The sequence below is a fragment of the Sorex araneus genome, chromosome 1, assembly GCF_027595985.1.
Source record: "Sorex araneus isolate mSorAra2 chromosome 1, mSorAra2.pri, whole genome shotgun sequence".
Taxonomy (NCBI): domain Eukaryota; kingdom Metazoa; phylum Chordata; class Mammalia; order Eulipotyphla; family Soricidae; genus Sorex; species Sorex araneus.
In genome coordinates this window covers 315,337,107-315,353,599 of record NC_073302.1, presented here as the reverse complement: position 1 = coordinate 315,353,599, position 16,493 = coordinate 315,337,107, and the positions used below count along the sequence as shown (strand labels likewise).

Below are 16,493 nucleotides of genomic sequence, written 5' to 3'. Positions count from 1 at the left end.
TTTCATCTTTTAAGATCACTTTTATAGGTTATCTAAATTTATTCCACTTACTCTTAACATTTTTCTACCTTTAATGAAACATAATTGACATCTAACAATTCTAGGTTACTTATTTTTTCTTTTCTTTTTTTTTTTTTTTTGCTTTTTTGTTTTTTGGGTCACACCCAGCGATGCTCAGGGGTTACTCCTGGCTTTGCACTCAGGAATTACTCCTGGCAGTGCTTGGGGGACCATATGGGATGCCGGGGATCGAACCCGGGTCAGCCGCGTGCAAGGCAAACGCCCTACTCGCTGTGCTATCGCTCCGGCCCCCTTATTTTTTCTTTAGCAATATCCAACCAATTTTTGATTCCCCGCCTCGAGCAGAGCCCCCGCAACCAAAGACCTCCGGAACCCAGACACAGCCATGTTCAAGGCTCCTCTCCACATGTTCGAAAGAGCCTAATGCATGAAGGAACTGGCAGAAAAACCCAGGTGTGTGGGACCCGGGACTGAGATCTCTAAGCCTGCTCAGATCAGGACTGGGCCTCTTCCGCCCAGATCCCCCATTTTCCAATAGCTAAGCGGTCACACCCAGAAACTGCCCTCTGTGCCTGTGTAATCCCATCAACGGCCAACAACCAGAGACTATAAAACCAAACTCCTGGAAGCATGAGACCAGGATATCGTATAGCCTACTTCTCCCTCTCAGAGAACCTGGCAAGCTATCAACAGTTTCCTGCTTGCATGGGAGAGGCTGGCAAGTTCCCCATGGTGTATTCATATGCCAAAACCAGTAACAATGATGGGTCTCATTCCCCTGACCCTGCAAGAGCCTCCAATGCGGCACTGTGGGAAGGGATGAGTAAAGAGAGGCTTCTAAAATCTCAGGCTAAGACAAAATGAGACGTTACTGAGACTTCTCGAGAAAATCAATGATCAACGGGATGACGATGATGATGATATATTGATAATATTTTCATTTCTACAAGTCTGGTTATTTTAAAATGTGAATTATGTTTTAAAATATTATAAGATTTTAGTAATTGTGGTTAATATTTACAGCATTATCATTAATTTTTTTATTTTATTTATTACAGTTTTTAGTTTTTAGCATGTTAGTTTTAAAAAATATTATTGTTTTAGGGCCAGAGAGATAGTACAGCAGGTAAAGTGTTTGCCTATAGCAACCTGGGTTGAATCCCAGCACCCTATATGGTCACCTGATCCCAGGAGTGATTCATAAGCACAGAATCAGGAGTAAGCCCTAAAAGAACCTGGTGTGGCCCTAAAACCAAACATAGATAGATGGGTAGATGATAGACAGGTAGGTAGATAGATAGATAGATAGATAGATAGATAGATAGATAGATAGATAGATAGATAGATGATAGATAAATAGATGATAGATAATAGTTTAAAACATTTATAATTCTTTTCTTCAGTTTTAACTTTCACTTCTTTAAGATTTTTAGATCATACATCTACTGTTGTGGACAGTTACTAACTCTGAACTACTTATGAATTCAAGCTATTTATTTTACTGTTTCTATTAGCTATTTGTTTTCTATTACTTTATTGATTGGTATTTCCACTCACTGTTAGCAAGAATTGTGTAAAACCACAGCTAATAATATGATAATTCACAGAGATTCTGCCAGATTTAGTTGGCCACAAGGTTAGTTTTCTGAATTAGGACTATCCTGATTGATTGAGTTGTTAGAATAAATCTCCCAGATTATTGGGAGATTGGACTACAATTAGAAATTATCAGAGTAAATTACTATTCAATAATCAGAGATAAATCTCTTATTTTTGGTCCTGAAACTTCTCTGCTATTTATTTTAAACTTAGCCATGATCACTTTTTAAAAGGTATTTGTATATATAATATATACACATATATGAAATATGCATGCATTTATAGACACACAGTACCCCATAATGTGAAAATAAGACTTAGCTATTTTTTTGATTTGTTATTGTTTTTGAGTCACACCCAGCAGTGCTCAGGGTCTATGTATGGCTCTGCACTTAGGGATCACACCTGGCCCTAAGCGCAGAGGGCCCGGATGGGGTGCCCGGATTGATAACACGCAAGACAAGGGCTCTACCTGCTGCACTTCTCTCCAGCCCCATATTATTAAAATATATAATGCTAGAAAATTCCTGCTTCTTGCGACATTTACTTTGTAGTAGTTTCAAAACATTTTCAGAAGAACAACGCTTGTATTTCAGGTTAAATTTGAGACTTACTTTCCGTGACTGCTAACGGTTTCTTCTGCAGGAAAGGAAGCTGTGTGGTTCTCAGAGGTGATGGCTTTCCGACATCAAACTGAGTGACTAATTTTGAAACTGTGTTCCAGAGATGCTCATAATCCTTCATAATGGCATGACCCAAATTCGAATGCAGGTCTATATAAGTTTAAAATATTAACTATGAAAAATCAAATGTATACGTAACACACTTAAAATAATCCTTAGATCTCTGAAATTCCTGTCAACTAGATGTTTTAATGTGTTCCACTCAGCACCTAAGTTTTCCCATTTGATAATGACATATTAAAATTATAATTTATCTTAGATAACAATCAATATTATTAATAACTGGTATTACTTAAGTTAACAAAAAGTTTATGCAACATATGGCTTTATAATCAATAAAAACAAAAACTATTTTTAATAGTAGAGAAAATTTTTAGATAATTATAGATGTATGTAATAAATTCATCTCAATGCTTATAACATGAAGGAAACAAGTACTAAAGAAAAGTAAAGCTTTGATAATATATAACATATTGTTTTCTTCAAATCTACTTTTGATTATTAAAAACAGGAAATGTTTTATTACAAAATAACTCAAAACTATATTATAAATATATAAATCAGCTTTATATTTAGAAAAAAATTAAATTCCATAAATATATACTAATGGATAAATATAATAAGTAAAGTCAATACCCTGAGACATCTATATGTAATACAATACACTATATCAGATATTGTTGTATTTAAATAAAAAATAATTGTTAAAGTTAAGTGGAAATTCAATCATAAACACACTTTTTCAAAAATTTTATAATTTCTACAAAGTTAAAATATGCTTTTAAGATCTGGAGCAGGTAGGGGTGTACCTTCCATGCGGCTGACCCGAGTTCAATCCCCGGCATTCCATATGGTCCCCAAGCACTGCCAGGAGTAACTCCTGAGTATAGAACCAGGAGTAACCCCTGAACATTGCTGGGTGTGACCCAAAAAGCAAAAAATCATATCTATCTATCTATCTATATAGATATATATATATGCATTTATATTGCATTTATTCTGATTTTGACTAAATAAAACTTACCTACATGTATAAACAACTTCGGAAGGATAGTGATCGATATGTTAGATTAGAGATAATAAGAAATTGATATTGAAGTTTTAGATGCTGTGTAATATTCATTTCTGAATGAATGTAAAATTGGGTCCAAAGAGATAGTTCAGGGGCTAAGACATATGCCGTACATTTGACTGACTATAATTTGATTGATGGCATCACACAATCCCCTGAGCATTGTTAGTTAAGCCCTCACCTCCTCCTTCCTCCCCCCCCGCCCCCCTAACACACATATACACTAAAACAATACAAATCAAGCCCTTGTATTGAATTGAAGGCAGTTGGCTGAGAATCTATGGGAGTATCCCCTACTGATCTGCCACCCCATTGAGCAGTTGGGAAGGGTGCTCCCAGAAAAAATAGGCATAATAGATTACACTAAATTGTTACCTTCAACACTTTCATTTTCATAGTAAAAAGCAACATTCTTCAACAAGAGATCATCACTTAAGTCAGAGAGATGAGTTAAATTCAGATTCCAAAAGTCAAACTTATTTATATTACTTAGGATAAAATATTCACACCACCTTTTCTGTAATTGGGAAGTAAAATCCAGTTATTAACTAGTTTCATATTAACATGATTTCAAACAAGTCTAAAATCCAGCTAACAAATAAGTCAGCAAGGACAAGGCTGGGTAATAATGAACGCTTTCTACCCTTAAAATAATTAAAGCAAAATAAAATCAAATTGATTACAAAATGCAGCACTGTTCATTATTATGAATCAGAGAATTTCATATTTGGATCAATGTGATTTTTCAAATATAGTTACCCTCCAGTAGCCTAGTTCTCCCTCTCGGAGAACCTGGCAAGGTTCCAAGAGCATCCTACCCACGCAGCAGAGCCTGGCAAGCTCTCTGTGGCGTATTTCATATGCCAAATACAGTAACAATGATGGTCTCATTTCCCTTACCCTGAAAGAGCCTCCAATGTGGCACCACTGGGAAAAACAAGTAAAGAGAGGCTACTAAAATCTCAGGGCTAGGACAAATAGAGCATGCTCTATTACTTGAACCTGCTCGAGCCAATCGATGATCAACGGGATGAGTGATACAGTGATACAGTGATAGTTACCCTCCAGTAAAGTCCAACACTACAGAAATATTCTGCTATCAAATGTTTTTTCCTTATTTAGATTTTAATATTTTGCAATTTTACTTTTGGATGTAAGAAAGCACACATTTGATTGTGCATGGTTGGAGAAAAATACTTAATCCTTCACACTCAAACATTTATATACCTATGCTTTGTTGACTCCTGTGGTCTATAGCAGTGAGATATTGTTTTCATAGAGTGATATTCTTACTAACAGCACTGAGAGTACATTGTCAATAAGTGAGAGCCTCGTCAGCCTTACAATACACTGGTTGGAGAGTTAAATTCAGAAAAAAGAACTGGAGCTTCTCTGCTCTATGCTTCCTAGATTAAACACACACACATACACACACACACACGTTTTTCCATTGTGAGCAATTTCTATATGCTTATGTATACCTTATTTAGAAGGGCAGGGGTCCTACACCCAGAGCTGCTTGGGGCTTCCTGCTGGTTCTGCACTTTGGGATAACTTTTGGTGGCACTGGGGAACAATACGGGGTTCCAGAGATGAACCCAGGTGGTCACTTATAAGGCAAGTGTCCTACCCATTATAATTTCTCTTCAGCCACACTAGGATATAGCTTTATCTTCAAATCATTACACCTGAATGTTATGTAAGAAAGTTCTGCCTGTTATTTCAAATTTTTGAACAGTTAAACATTTTAAAATGTTGAATTTAAACCACAACACCCAGAAGAAGAGAGAGAGAAAAAGGGAATTCCCTGCTACAGAGGTAGGGTGGGGGGAGGGGAAATAGTGTGGGGATGGTAGGAGGAGGGATGCTGGGACCACTGGTGGTGGAAAATGGGCACTGGTGGAGGGATGGATACTGACCATTATATGACTGAAATGCAAGAACAGAAGTTTGTTAAGTCTGTAACTGTACCTCATGGTGATTAACTAATTGAAAAAAAAAGAAAAAAACTTTGTGTATCAGATGTCTCAAAAAACATTCCTGAAAAAAAATTAAAATATTTTAAGTAAAATATAAAAATAAAAATTTAAAAAATAATAACAAAAAATAAAAATAAAATAAAAATGTTGAATTTAATTTTAGTAGGGCTGGAGCTATAGCACAGCGGTAGGGTGTTTGCCTTGCATGCGGCCGACCCGACTTCGATTCCTCTGCCCCTCTCGGAGAGCCTGGCAAGCTACCAAGAGTATCTCGCCTGCACAGCAAACCTGGCAAGCTACTTGTGGTGTATTCGATATGCCAAAAACAGTAACAACAAGTCTCAAAATGGAGACGTTACTGGTGCCCACTTGAGCAAATTGATGAGCAATGATCACAATGGTACAGTGGTACAGTGAATTTTAGTAATTTATTTTTTACCCAAACATATCCAAAATATTATCATCAGGTGGTGGGAATGTCGACTGGATCAATCCTTTTAGAAAATCGTATGGACCCTTCTCAAAAAATTAGAAATTGAGCTACCATTTGACCCAGCAATACCATTTCTGGGACTATATCCCAGAGATGCAAAAAAGTATAGTAGAAATGACATCTGCACTTGTATGTTCATTGCAGCACTGTTTACAATAGCCAGAATCTGGAAAAAAAAACAGGTGTCCGAGAACAGAGGACTGGTTAAAGAAACTTTGGTAATCTACACAATGGAATACTATGCAGCTATTAGAAAGGATGAAGTCATGAAATTCGCATATAAGTGGATCAACATGGAGAGTATTATGTTAAGTGAAATGAGTCATAAAGAGAGGGAGAGACATAGAATAGTTGCACTCATTTGTGGATTATAAAGTAACAGAATTTGAGACTTACACCCAAGAATAGTATAGATGTGTATCAGAAGGATTGCTCCATGGCTTGGAAGCAAACCTCACATGCTGGGGGAAAAGGCAGCTGAGATAGAGAAGGGACCACCAAGTAAAGGGTGCTTTGAGGGGCAGCTCAGGAGGGGAGATGCAAGCTGAAAGTAGAGTATAGACTGAACTTGATGGCCACTAGAAACCTATATTGCAAATCACAACACCCAGAAGGAGAGAGGTGGGGTGATATGGTGGGGATGGGTGGGGGTGGTGGGGAGGGATACTTGGATTATTGATGATGGAGAATGGGCACTGGTGAAGGGATGGGTACTCAATCATTGTATGACTGAAACGTAAGCACGAAAATCTATAAATCTGTAACTATACCTCACGGTGATTCATTTAAAATTTTTTAAAAATTTTGAAAATATTATCAGCAGGTAATCAATAATGTTAACTAAATTGCATTCTATTTGCATGTTTTTATATTTCTTATAACAATGTCTTAAGAGTTTTCAGTGTAGGGCCAGAGCGATAGCACAGCGGGGAGGGCGTTTGCCTTGCATGCGGCCGACCCGGGTTTGATCCCCGACATCCCATATGGTCCCCCAAGCACCGCCAGGAGTAATTTCTGAGTGCAAAGCCAGGAGTAACCCCTGAGCATCGCTGGGTGTGCAAAAAGAAAAAAAAAGAGTTTTCAGTGTACATAAGTTCACTTCCCTTGTCTAGTTTCTTTCTACTGATTTACTTTTTTATGTAAATATAAATGGATATTTCTCTTAATTTCTCTAGAAATATAATTGAGCTTTGGTAGTTTTTTGTTTTCTGCCACTTTACAGTAGCTAATACTATTTTTAATAATTTTGGTGGAGTATTTAAAGTTTTTTTTTCCTGTGTATTAACATGTCTTGTGCCTGTATTGATGGTTTTACGTCTTTTACAATTTGAATTCTTTATATTTCTTTTTCTTTTCTAATAGTTTTGAATAGGACTTCCAACACAATGATTGTGGTAAATGTGGATATCCTTGCTTTCTCAGCAAAAGCATAGTTTTATAAAGGCAATGGGAAGTATGGGTAAGTATATTTTTTTTTTGTTTTCTGAATTGCTAGTGATTCACATAATTCATATATTTGTGGACCAGCTTCCTAGTGGATTGTTCCTAAAACACTCTTTTGGTCACTTGGACTTGAAAACAAGTATAAAGTTCTGTTCATTAGCTAATTCAATTTATGGGCATCAAGTATAATAAAAGGGAAAAGTATTCACCAAAGTAAGATTTTTAATATAACAATCAAAGCTTCCATAATAGTGGAATTATAAGAAACAATGACAAGTGATATATAAATCAATGCATTTCATGGGAAAAAAATTTAATTAATAGTTACCAGCAGTACTTTAAGAAGAACAGCATTAGGTAGCTGTCTATGTTTTTCTATTGACCAAAATTCTACAAATTTGTCCAAAATATTCTCTATTCTGGACAAAAATAATAGACTATTACATTGACTTTTTCAGTTTCTCTTAAGAACAGAACACAATGATCATGAATTTTCTTTAAATAATGGTACAAATACCTGGTCATGACAAAAATAATTAAAGAAAGAAAACAGAAGAGACTTTTACTTTACGTTAGACGTATGTCATTCTGTTTATTTTGACTATCAAACCAAGTTATTAAAATAAATAAGTGACTGATCTGAGCTACTAAATATTTAAACTCCCTCAAAGGGCTGCCACTGTTCCCATATAAATATATGTTATGTGATGGGATTTTTAGGACTAGAACAATAACCCCATGAGTAGGATGCTTTCCTTAATTTACTTAACAAACTTGGGTTCAATCCCCACCTCCCCATGTGGCCCCCTAAATACCACTAGGTGGGATCCCTGAGAGCAGAGCCAGAAGTGTGAACTTGAGAATCATCAGTGATGCCCCAAGACAAAAATAAGTCAAAAACCCAAGATAATAGTATTTTCGGTAATACAACAGTTGAAGCAAAAATTAATAAATTAATGAAGAGATTGAATATATAACATGATATATTTACCATTTTTAAGAAAGTAAGAATGTTCTTGTTCCAATGGGAAGTGATGATTCTGCCACAAGCTCTTTGAGAAAGAGGTAAGTGTAGTTGAAGAACCACACTAAGACAATGCAGTTTACATAAATCTTCCACCTCTTGCAGTGTTGCACAATTGTTTTTTACCTGAATAAAATAAAGAAAATTGGGGCTGGAGCAACAACAATAGCACAGCAGGTAGGGTGTTTGCCTTGCATGTGGCCAACCTGAGTTCGATTCCCAGCATCCCATATGGTCCCCCGAGCACCGCCAGGAGTAATTCCTGAGTGCAGGAGCCAGGAGTAACCCCTGTGCATCGCCGGGTATGACACCTCCCCCCCAAAATAAAGAAAAGAAAAGAAAGAAATTTATGTAGACAATAGCAGACTGTAAAATGCCATCATATGTAGTCCCACAAAAATCTTGCTGTAGAAGAATCACACATTATTGCATTCTTAATTTTATATCTTTGAAAGTCGTTTTATTCATACATCAACTCAACTGTAATTAAAACATATTAAAAATGGAGGGGGGCTGGAGTGATAGCACAGCGGGTAGGCCATTTGCTTTGCATACAGTGGACCCAGATTCAATTCCCAGGATCCCATATGGTCCCTCGAGCACCGCCAGGAGTAATTCTTGAGTGCAGAACCAGGAGTAACCTCTGAGCATTTCTGGGTATGACCCAAAAAGCAAAAAAAGAAAAAAAAGCGAGGGTGGTGAAGATATAGTACAGTGGGTAGGGTGCTTGTCTTGCCCACAGACCACAGGGTTTGACCTCCAGCATCTTATACGGTTTCCTGAGCACAACCAGAAATGACCCTTGAGAACAAAGCCAGGAGCAAGCCCTAAATACCACCAGTTACAGCCCAAAAGGAAAAATAAAACACGTAAAAAGTAACTTCCAGATCACTAGGAATTTCCATTAAACATTATCCAGAAGTTTAAGTGAAGCTAAACTTCACATGAAGTGACTAAGGAACTCATGAAGTTCTAGTCCCAGTTATCTTCACTAGTAGAACCAGTAACCGGTTAATTACATGTTTTGTTCTATTCAAGACTCGATAGTTCAAAAGCAATACTTAAAATAATTAGAATAAGGAACTAAGAATGTGCATATGTGAAAATTTTACCCAATCATTGAGTAACGATTATATATATGATTATATATTCATAATAATGAGGTATAGCCCTGCCCGCCACGGCTTGGGGCTCGCCCTGAAGCCCCCACCCCACCTGGCACCTCTGGGCCGCCGCTGTGGGTTCCTTACCAATCACCACTCTGCAGTTAAATAGGAAATCCCTTGGAGACCCTGCCCAGCACCTTAGGGGGCGTGGCCTCTTTCCAGAGCACAGGCTGCTGACGCGGCCACAGTTGTTTTTTTTTACCATTCCATGCATTATGCTTTGGCCACAATTGATAGAACCCACTCCTCTGAAGAATTCCCTGGTCATCTTAGTCACTATATGTTAATAGTCAAGTAACTTAGCCTATCCTAAGTTCAGAAAAACTGTCAGTGAACACATCAAGTTGCACTTAAAAGTCCTTTGTAAAAAGTGCATAGCTCCACATCTTCAGTTGAGGCCCCTCCGAAGCTAAGGAGAGCACCGGATAGTAAAGCCCATAACAACATGAAGAAACAGCGAAAATCCCCACCACCAGGAGAGAGCCAAGAAAATATCTCACTAACCTCAGAAGCGACTTCCAGAAATACAACCTCCTCTCGGATAAAGAATTCAGAGAGGAAATTGTGAGGATGGTTCACGAACTCAAAGCAACTATGGAACGAACTTCCAATAAATTAAGGGAGGATATGGATGCAGCATTGGAACACTCCACCAAGATAATACAAGAAGAAATGAGAGCAGAAATTTCAAAGCTACGAACAGAAGTCACACAACTAAAAGAATCAGTAGATGAAATAAAAAACTCCGTAGGAGCCCTCAATAGTAGAATGACTACAGCCGAAGACAGAATCAGTGAGCTTGAAGATGAGCTGCACAAAGCATATAGGGAACAACAAATAATGGCAAAAGACATCAAAATGGCTCTAGAGCGAATTAGAGTCCTAGGGGATGACCTCAGGAGAAACAACATAAGAATCATTGGAGTGCCGGAACCACACGGAACCAATCCCAATGAAAAAAACACCATTAAAGACATCATTGCTAAAAAATTCCCAGAGCTAGAGAATGCGGACATCCAGATCCAAGGAGTCCAAAGGGTGCCAGCTAAAAGGGACCCAAATAGAAAATCCCCAAGGCATATCATAGTCAGAATGATGGATGCCGTGGATAGAGACACAATACTGCAAGTAGCAAGATCAAAGAAGGAGATCATATACAAAGGAGCACCCCTTAGATTCACAGCAGGCCTATCAGAAGAAACCCTCCAAGCCCGAAGACAATGGTGGGATATAGTGAAAAAACTTAATGAAATGAATGCCTCACCAAGAATACTCTACCCGGCTAAACTCTCAGTTAAACTTGAAGGAACCATACACTATTTCACAGACAAGCAACAGCTCAGGAACTTCATAGACTCAAGACCAAATTTAAAAGAAGGACTCAAAGGGCTACTATAAGACAAGGAAAAAACCTACAAGAACAACAAACCCTACAGAAAAATGACACAAAATCCCATGATAATAATTTCTCTTAATGTTAACGGTCTAAATGCACCAATCAAGAGGCACAGAGTGGCAAAATGGATTCGGAAACTAAACCCAACCTTCTGCTGCCTACAAGAAACACATCTGAATAGACAGAACAAACACAGACTCAAAATCAAAGGATGGAAAACAATTCTGCAAGCAAACAGCTCCCTCAAAAAAAAAAAAAAAGCGGAGGTGGCCATACTAATATCTGATAGCATAGATTTCAGGCTGAAAAAGATCAGAAGGGACAGCGAAGGTCATTTTCTATTCATCAAGGGATATGTACAACAGGAAGAAATCATACTCTTAAACATATATGCATCTAATGAACAGCCAGCTAAATACTTAAAAGAACTCCTAACAGAATTTAAGGAGGACATAACTAGCACCACGATAGTAGTTGGAGACTTCAACACTGCCTTATCACCTCTGGATAGATCGACAAGAACAACACTCAGCAAGGAAACAATGGCTCTGAAGGAAGAAATGGAGGAGACAGGGCTAATAGACCTATACAGGGCTATACACCCCAAAAAGAAAATACACATTCTTTTCCAGCGCACACAGAACGTTTTCCAAAATATACCATGTTCTGGGCCACAAATTATACCTTAATAGAATCGGGAAGATAGAAATTGTATCAACTATCTTTTCAGATGCACTGAAGATGGAAGTTAATCACGCACAGACGCGGAGAACCAAATCAAACACTTGGAAATTAAACAACTCACTATTGAACAACGAGTGGGTCACGAAGGAAATCAAGGAAGAAATCAAGAGATACCTCGAAACAAATGAGAGTGAAGACACAAGCTACCAGAACCTATGGGACGCGGCTAAAGCTGTGTTAAGGGGAAAATTTATAGCTCAGCAAGCCTTCCTCAGAAAGGAAGAAAGGGCCTATATTGATAGATTGACTTCGCAGCTCAAGATCTTAGAAGAGGACCAGCAAAAGGAACCCAAACCAGATCGAAGGAAAGAAATAATAAAACTAAGAGCAGAAATTAACGATATGGAAACAAAAAAAAATCCGAAAAATCAATGAAACAAAGAGCTGGTTCTTTGAGAAAATAAATAAGATTAATAAACCGCTAGCAAGACTCACAAAGAAAGAAAGAGAGAAAACCCTAATAAACCGAATCATAATAATGAGGTATATACTTCATATTTATTTTCATGTGTTTGCAGGGTTGTCAGAAAAAAAAAGACTAATACCTCTTTAAGAATACTTCCAGAAGGCAAAATAAAGTCTAATAGTTTATTAGGGTCCAAAGATATATTTTTGGTTTAATAACATCTTTATGAATAGAAATTTAAAACGGCAACTAATTGGGGACCAGAATAATAGACAGTGCTTTTGCCCTGCATGCAGCTGACCCAGCACTCCATATATGGCCCCTGAACCAGGAGTGTTCCCTGAGCACAGAGATAGGAGTCAGCCCTGAATGTAGCCAGATGTGGTCCAAATACAAACACACAAACAAGTCTTACTAATTATGTAGAAGTATTTCATCACAAATAGCTTCAAGTGCATTTTGGAAAATTAAATATAAATAATGTTATGTAAAAGATGATTAACCACGTCCCTTTCTGAATTGTAGAATAGATAAAATTTTATTTTCAAAAATCTCCCAATCCTCATAGAGTATACAAAATCATATATGTATACACGTTTGTGTGCATACACACATGTACATATATGTTGAAGAATGCCTAGACAACAAACACATAATAGTCAATAGATTCTTAATGGACACTTGGCAATAGAGAAAGCTAAGAAATTTAGGATCTCTCTAGCTAGGTTGAAATTTAGTACCTCTTTAGCTAGGCTGACATCATTACAGCAGAAATATTCTATCATGACACAGTTTTGCTATCTTGTAACTTTAACAAGACTTACATTCAACCCATATTAATATTTCATAGCTTAAGTTTGAGAAGAATTAGCTGGACTGTCTAAATCTCAGAATTCATTTTCTGAAATATGATGAACAATGTTTTTCTGATTGATTCATTACTGGTTTATAATATTATAGAATTTCTAGATGTCTATACATCTAGAATTAAAAAATATATTAAATATATACATTTAGAATTAAAAAATATATTAAAAAATATCCCTTCACCCATTCCTCTCTCCCCTTACCCTTTCTTTCTGGTACCTACTATAGGTTTTACTGAGTCTGAGAGTTAATTTTTGTGGGTTTTTGTTGATAATTATTATATATGTTTATTTATGTTCCACATAACTAATAACTTTCTTTCTTGTCCTTACTTCACTTATTATCATCACCTCAAAAACTATCATTTTGTCCCAGAAAACACATTTTATCTTATGCAATGCCAGAGTAATACACTGAGTATAAGTATCACCACTTCTTTAAATTCCTTATTGTGTCATCAGTTAATAGGCATTTCAATTGTTTCTTCCTCCTCCACCACCTCCTTCTGCCTCCTAACAGAGGCGAAAATGCCTTTAAAAAATCTGTAAATGTCTAATGACAAAAGATATGTAAAAATCCCAAAGCACTATAGGCTTCTAATTTTTCTTCAATTTTTGGAAGTTTATCTAAATAAATAAGTTCAAATAATAACTAAAATATCACAGCGAGGAAATGACAGATGAAACACAAAAGCTCTCTTGAATCTAGAACAAAGATGTCCTTTCAATTAGATTTTAACAGTCCCACCTCTTTCTTGGTTTTCTGATCAGGGGGAGTCACCTTTCTGGATTCTAAAAAGTGATGATACATTTTCAAAGACAATGAGCATGCGGTGACACAAAGGACCCGCCGAATGTCAGATCCTTCTGGCCAGAGTTGTGTCAGCAGAGAAATAGTTCCATATGCCTATCAAAGAAAGAAATGGTAAATTTTCACTTTATTTAAAATATTTTTAATTCACAAGTAATCTTAATAAAAATATAGATGATAAATAGCTATATCTATAAAATGATAAATATTTTTATTTAAAATGAACAAAATTAAAAATTGATAAAAAACATGACAAATACTGAATCCAACTATTAAAAATTAAAATACATGAAAAACTCTTGGAAACAGAGCGATAGTACAGTGGGTAGGGCATTTGCCTTGCGTATGGCCAAACTGGGACCTATATGTTTACCCAGCCTGCCAGGAGTGATTTCTGAGTGCAGAGCGAGGAGTAACCCCTGCATACCACCAGAAGTGGCACAAAAATCATAAATAAGTAAATAAAATGAAGAACTTTAGCTCAATAAGAAAACACCTTTGACAATGTGTAACTGAAAGGAATGTGTATGTGTTTGTGTGTGTGTATGAACAAAATATAAAATATGTTCAATCATTTTAGTAATAGGAAAGAAAACTAAACAACATTATTTTTACTTTCAAGTATAATTTAGTTATAATAAATAGCATTGTGCTTTTCTCGTATTGACTTACATATAGTTAAGTCAAATGTAAATAGGCACTAAATACTACTACATAGTTATTTGGCAGTACCTATGATCATCACAGAATTTTTTTGAAAAACATTTAAAATAACTTAAATACTTAGCATTAAGAAAATATTATATAAAAATAAAGCTTGTGAATATTTTGTAACATTAGAAAAATGGTCATCACCAAGTAAAGGATGGTTGGAGGGTTTGCTCAGGATAGGAGATGCATGCTGAAAGTAGACTATAGACCGAACATGATGGCCACTTAATACCTGTATTGCAAACCATTATACCCAAAAGGAGAGAGTAAAAGGGAATGTGTCTGCCACAGAGGCAGAGGGATTGGGGGGATGGAGGGGATGGCAGGAGGGACACTGGGAACATTGTGGTGGAGAATGGACACTGGTGGAGGAATGGGTACTACATCATTGTATGACTGAAATGAAATCACAAGTTTGTAAGTCTGTAATTGTATCTCTCGGTGATTCATTATTTTTTTTTAAAAAAATCATTTACTAGGAGCAATTACAGATCAGATGTAAAAATAGTGAGATCCTGGCTATGCTCTATACCCATTCTCCTAGCAAATAAAGAACAAAACTGCCAAATGACAAAAAATAGAAGAATGGTCATAAAATATTTATGGGTGAATAAAGAGTGGATATGCTAGCATCTCAGTTGTGCACAATTATATAGACAATTATATAAACAGAACAAAAAGAGATATTTTTAAAGTGTGATATACTGGTTTATAATATTATAGGATTTCTAGAGTTAAAGCTTTATATCTCTAGATGCATGTACGTCTCACTGTAATGGCTGTCCTGTATAATGGCTGTCCTGTATAATGAGCAATTATGGCATAATTATGAAATAAAAGTTATTCAGAGAAATAAGAAAACTATGACATACTAAAATATAGATTTTATACTTCTCTTAGTTACATTTAAATCACCATAAATTTTAATGTGAGTCACTGAATAACTCATGGGACACGATTATATTTTAATTTCCACCTATACAGTTTCCTAAAATTCAATTATGCATTCATGAACATTGAAACACATACATAATGCATAGTTCCTTGGGACTTCCAAGGAATAGAAAGTAAAAGACTGTAAATAATAACCAACATCCTGATGATGCTTTTTTTTCCTTAAATTTTGTTTTGTTTTGGTCTTAAGGCCCACACCCAGCAATGCCCAGGGATACTTGACACAAAATTACAACTGCTTAATTTCTTAAGAAGACAGAACAATGACCCTGGAAATTACCCTTCTGAGAGGAAGAAAAAATAACCATTCAACTTTGTAAACTCTTGTCTTTTCCTATCATACTTCTCCCAACTCAAGATATGGTTATGAGGGAGAGATTTTTAAGAAATATATAAGAAATGGAGGAAGAGCATAATGGTAAGAAATCAGTTGGGACAACAATGATATAAATCTAAAACTATTACTAGGTATTAGTAGAAATATTATATTAAATGTGAACTACAAAAAAATGTATTGAGGTAGACTAGAATAAAGACTAGAGGAAAGGAATGTTAAGTAATGTAGGACATAGAGCATTAGATGACATATAAAGGGAAATCAATTTAAAGAGATATATTGGGAGAACCGAGATTAAATGGGGGGTTGGGAGTAAAAGGGATGGACCCTGAGATATTGATGAAGAAAAGCAGTCACTCTGGTGGAAGTTGTGGCAATATTGTAAGTCACAGTGAACAACATTTTTTTAAAGAACAGGACACAATTAAAGAAAGCGGTTCAATTTAGAGCAATAAATATGATCTGAAGAAAGAAACAATTTTTAAAAATGATTTTTGACACAAGAATTTAAAACCTAAACATGAAGAAAGAATCCTTCTTTTCTTTTTTTTTTTTTTTGCAGTGGAGAAAACTCTTAAGCAGTGCTCAGGGGTCCAGGAGCCACACTCCTGGCAATTCTGAACCAACTAGGCCAGAGTTTCAATGTGAGGATACAAGGATAGGCTGCTGGGGCCCCCTGCTGGGAACCACCAGGCCCACCCAGTTGGCAGTGCTCAGGGGTCCTCCAGGGCGACACCTACAGATACTCAGGAGCCATGTGATGCTGTGAATCTGCCAAAGCCAAGTGC

General features: G+C 36.5%; 1 protein-coding gene across 1 annotated transcript in view; it reads right to left on the bottom strand.

The window, feature by feature from the left end:
- LOC101556715 (probable ATP-dependent RNA helicase DDX60) overlaps positions 1-16,493 on the bottom strand; it is a 93,524-nt gene that overhangs the window by 64,511 nt on the left and 12,520 nt on the right. Inside the window, exons 7-10 of the mRNA XM_055139058.1 lie at positions 13,641-13,799; positions 8,282-8,440; positions 3,751-3,892; positions 2,235-2,393 (exon numbers count right to left, since the gene is read on the bottom strand). Of these exons, the coding sequence (XP_054995033.1) occupies positions 2,235-2,393; positions 3,751-3,892; positions 8,282-8,440; positions 13,641-13,799 (619 nt within the window). The remainder of the gene's footprint in view (positions 1-2,234; positions 2,394-3,750; positions 3,893-8,281; positions 8,441-13,640; positions 13,800-16,493) is intronic.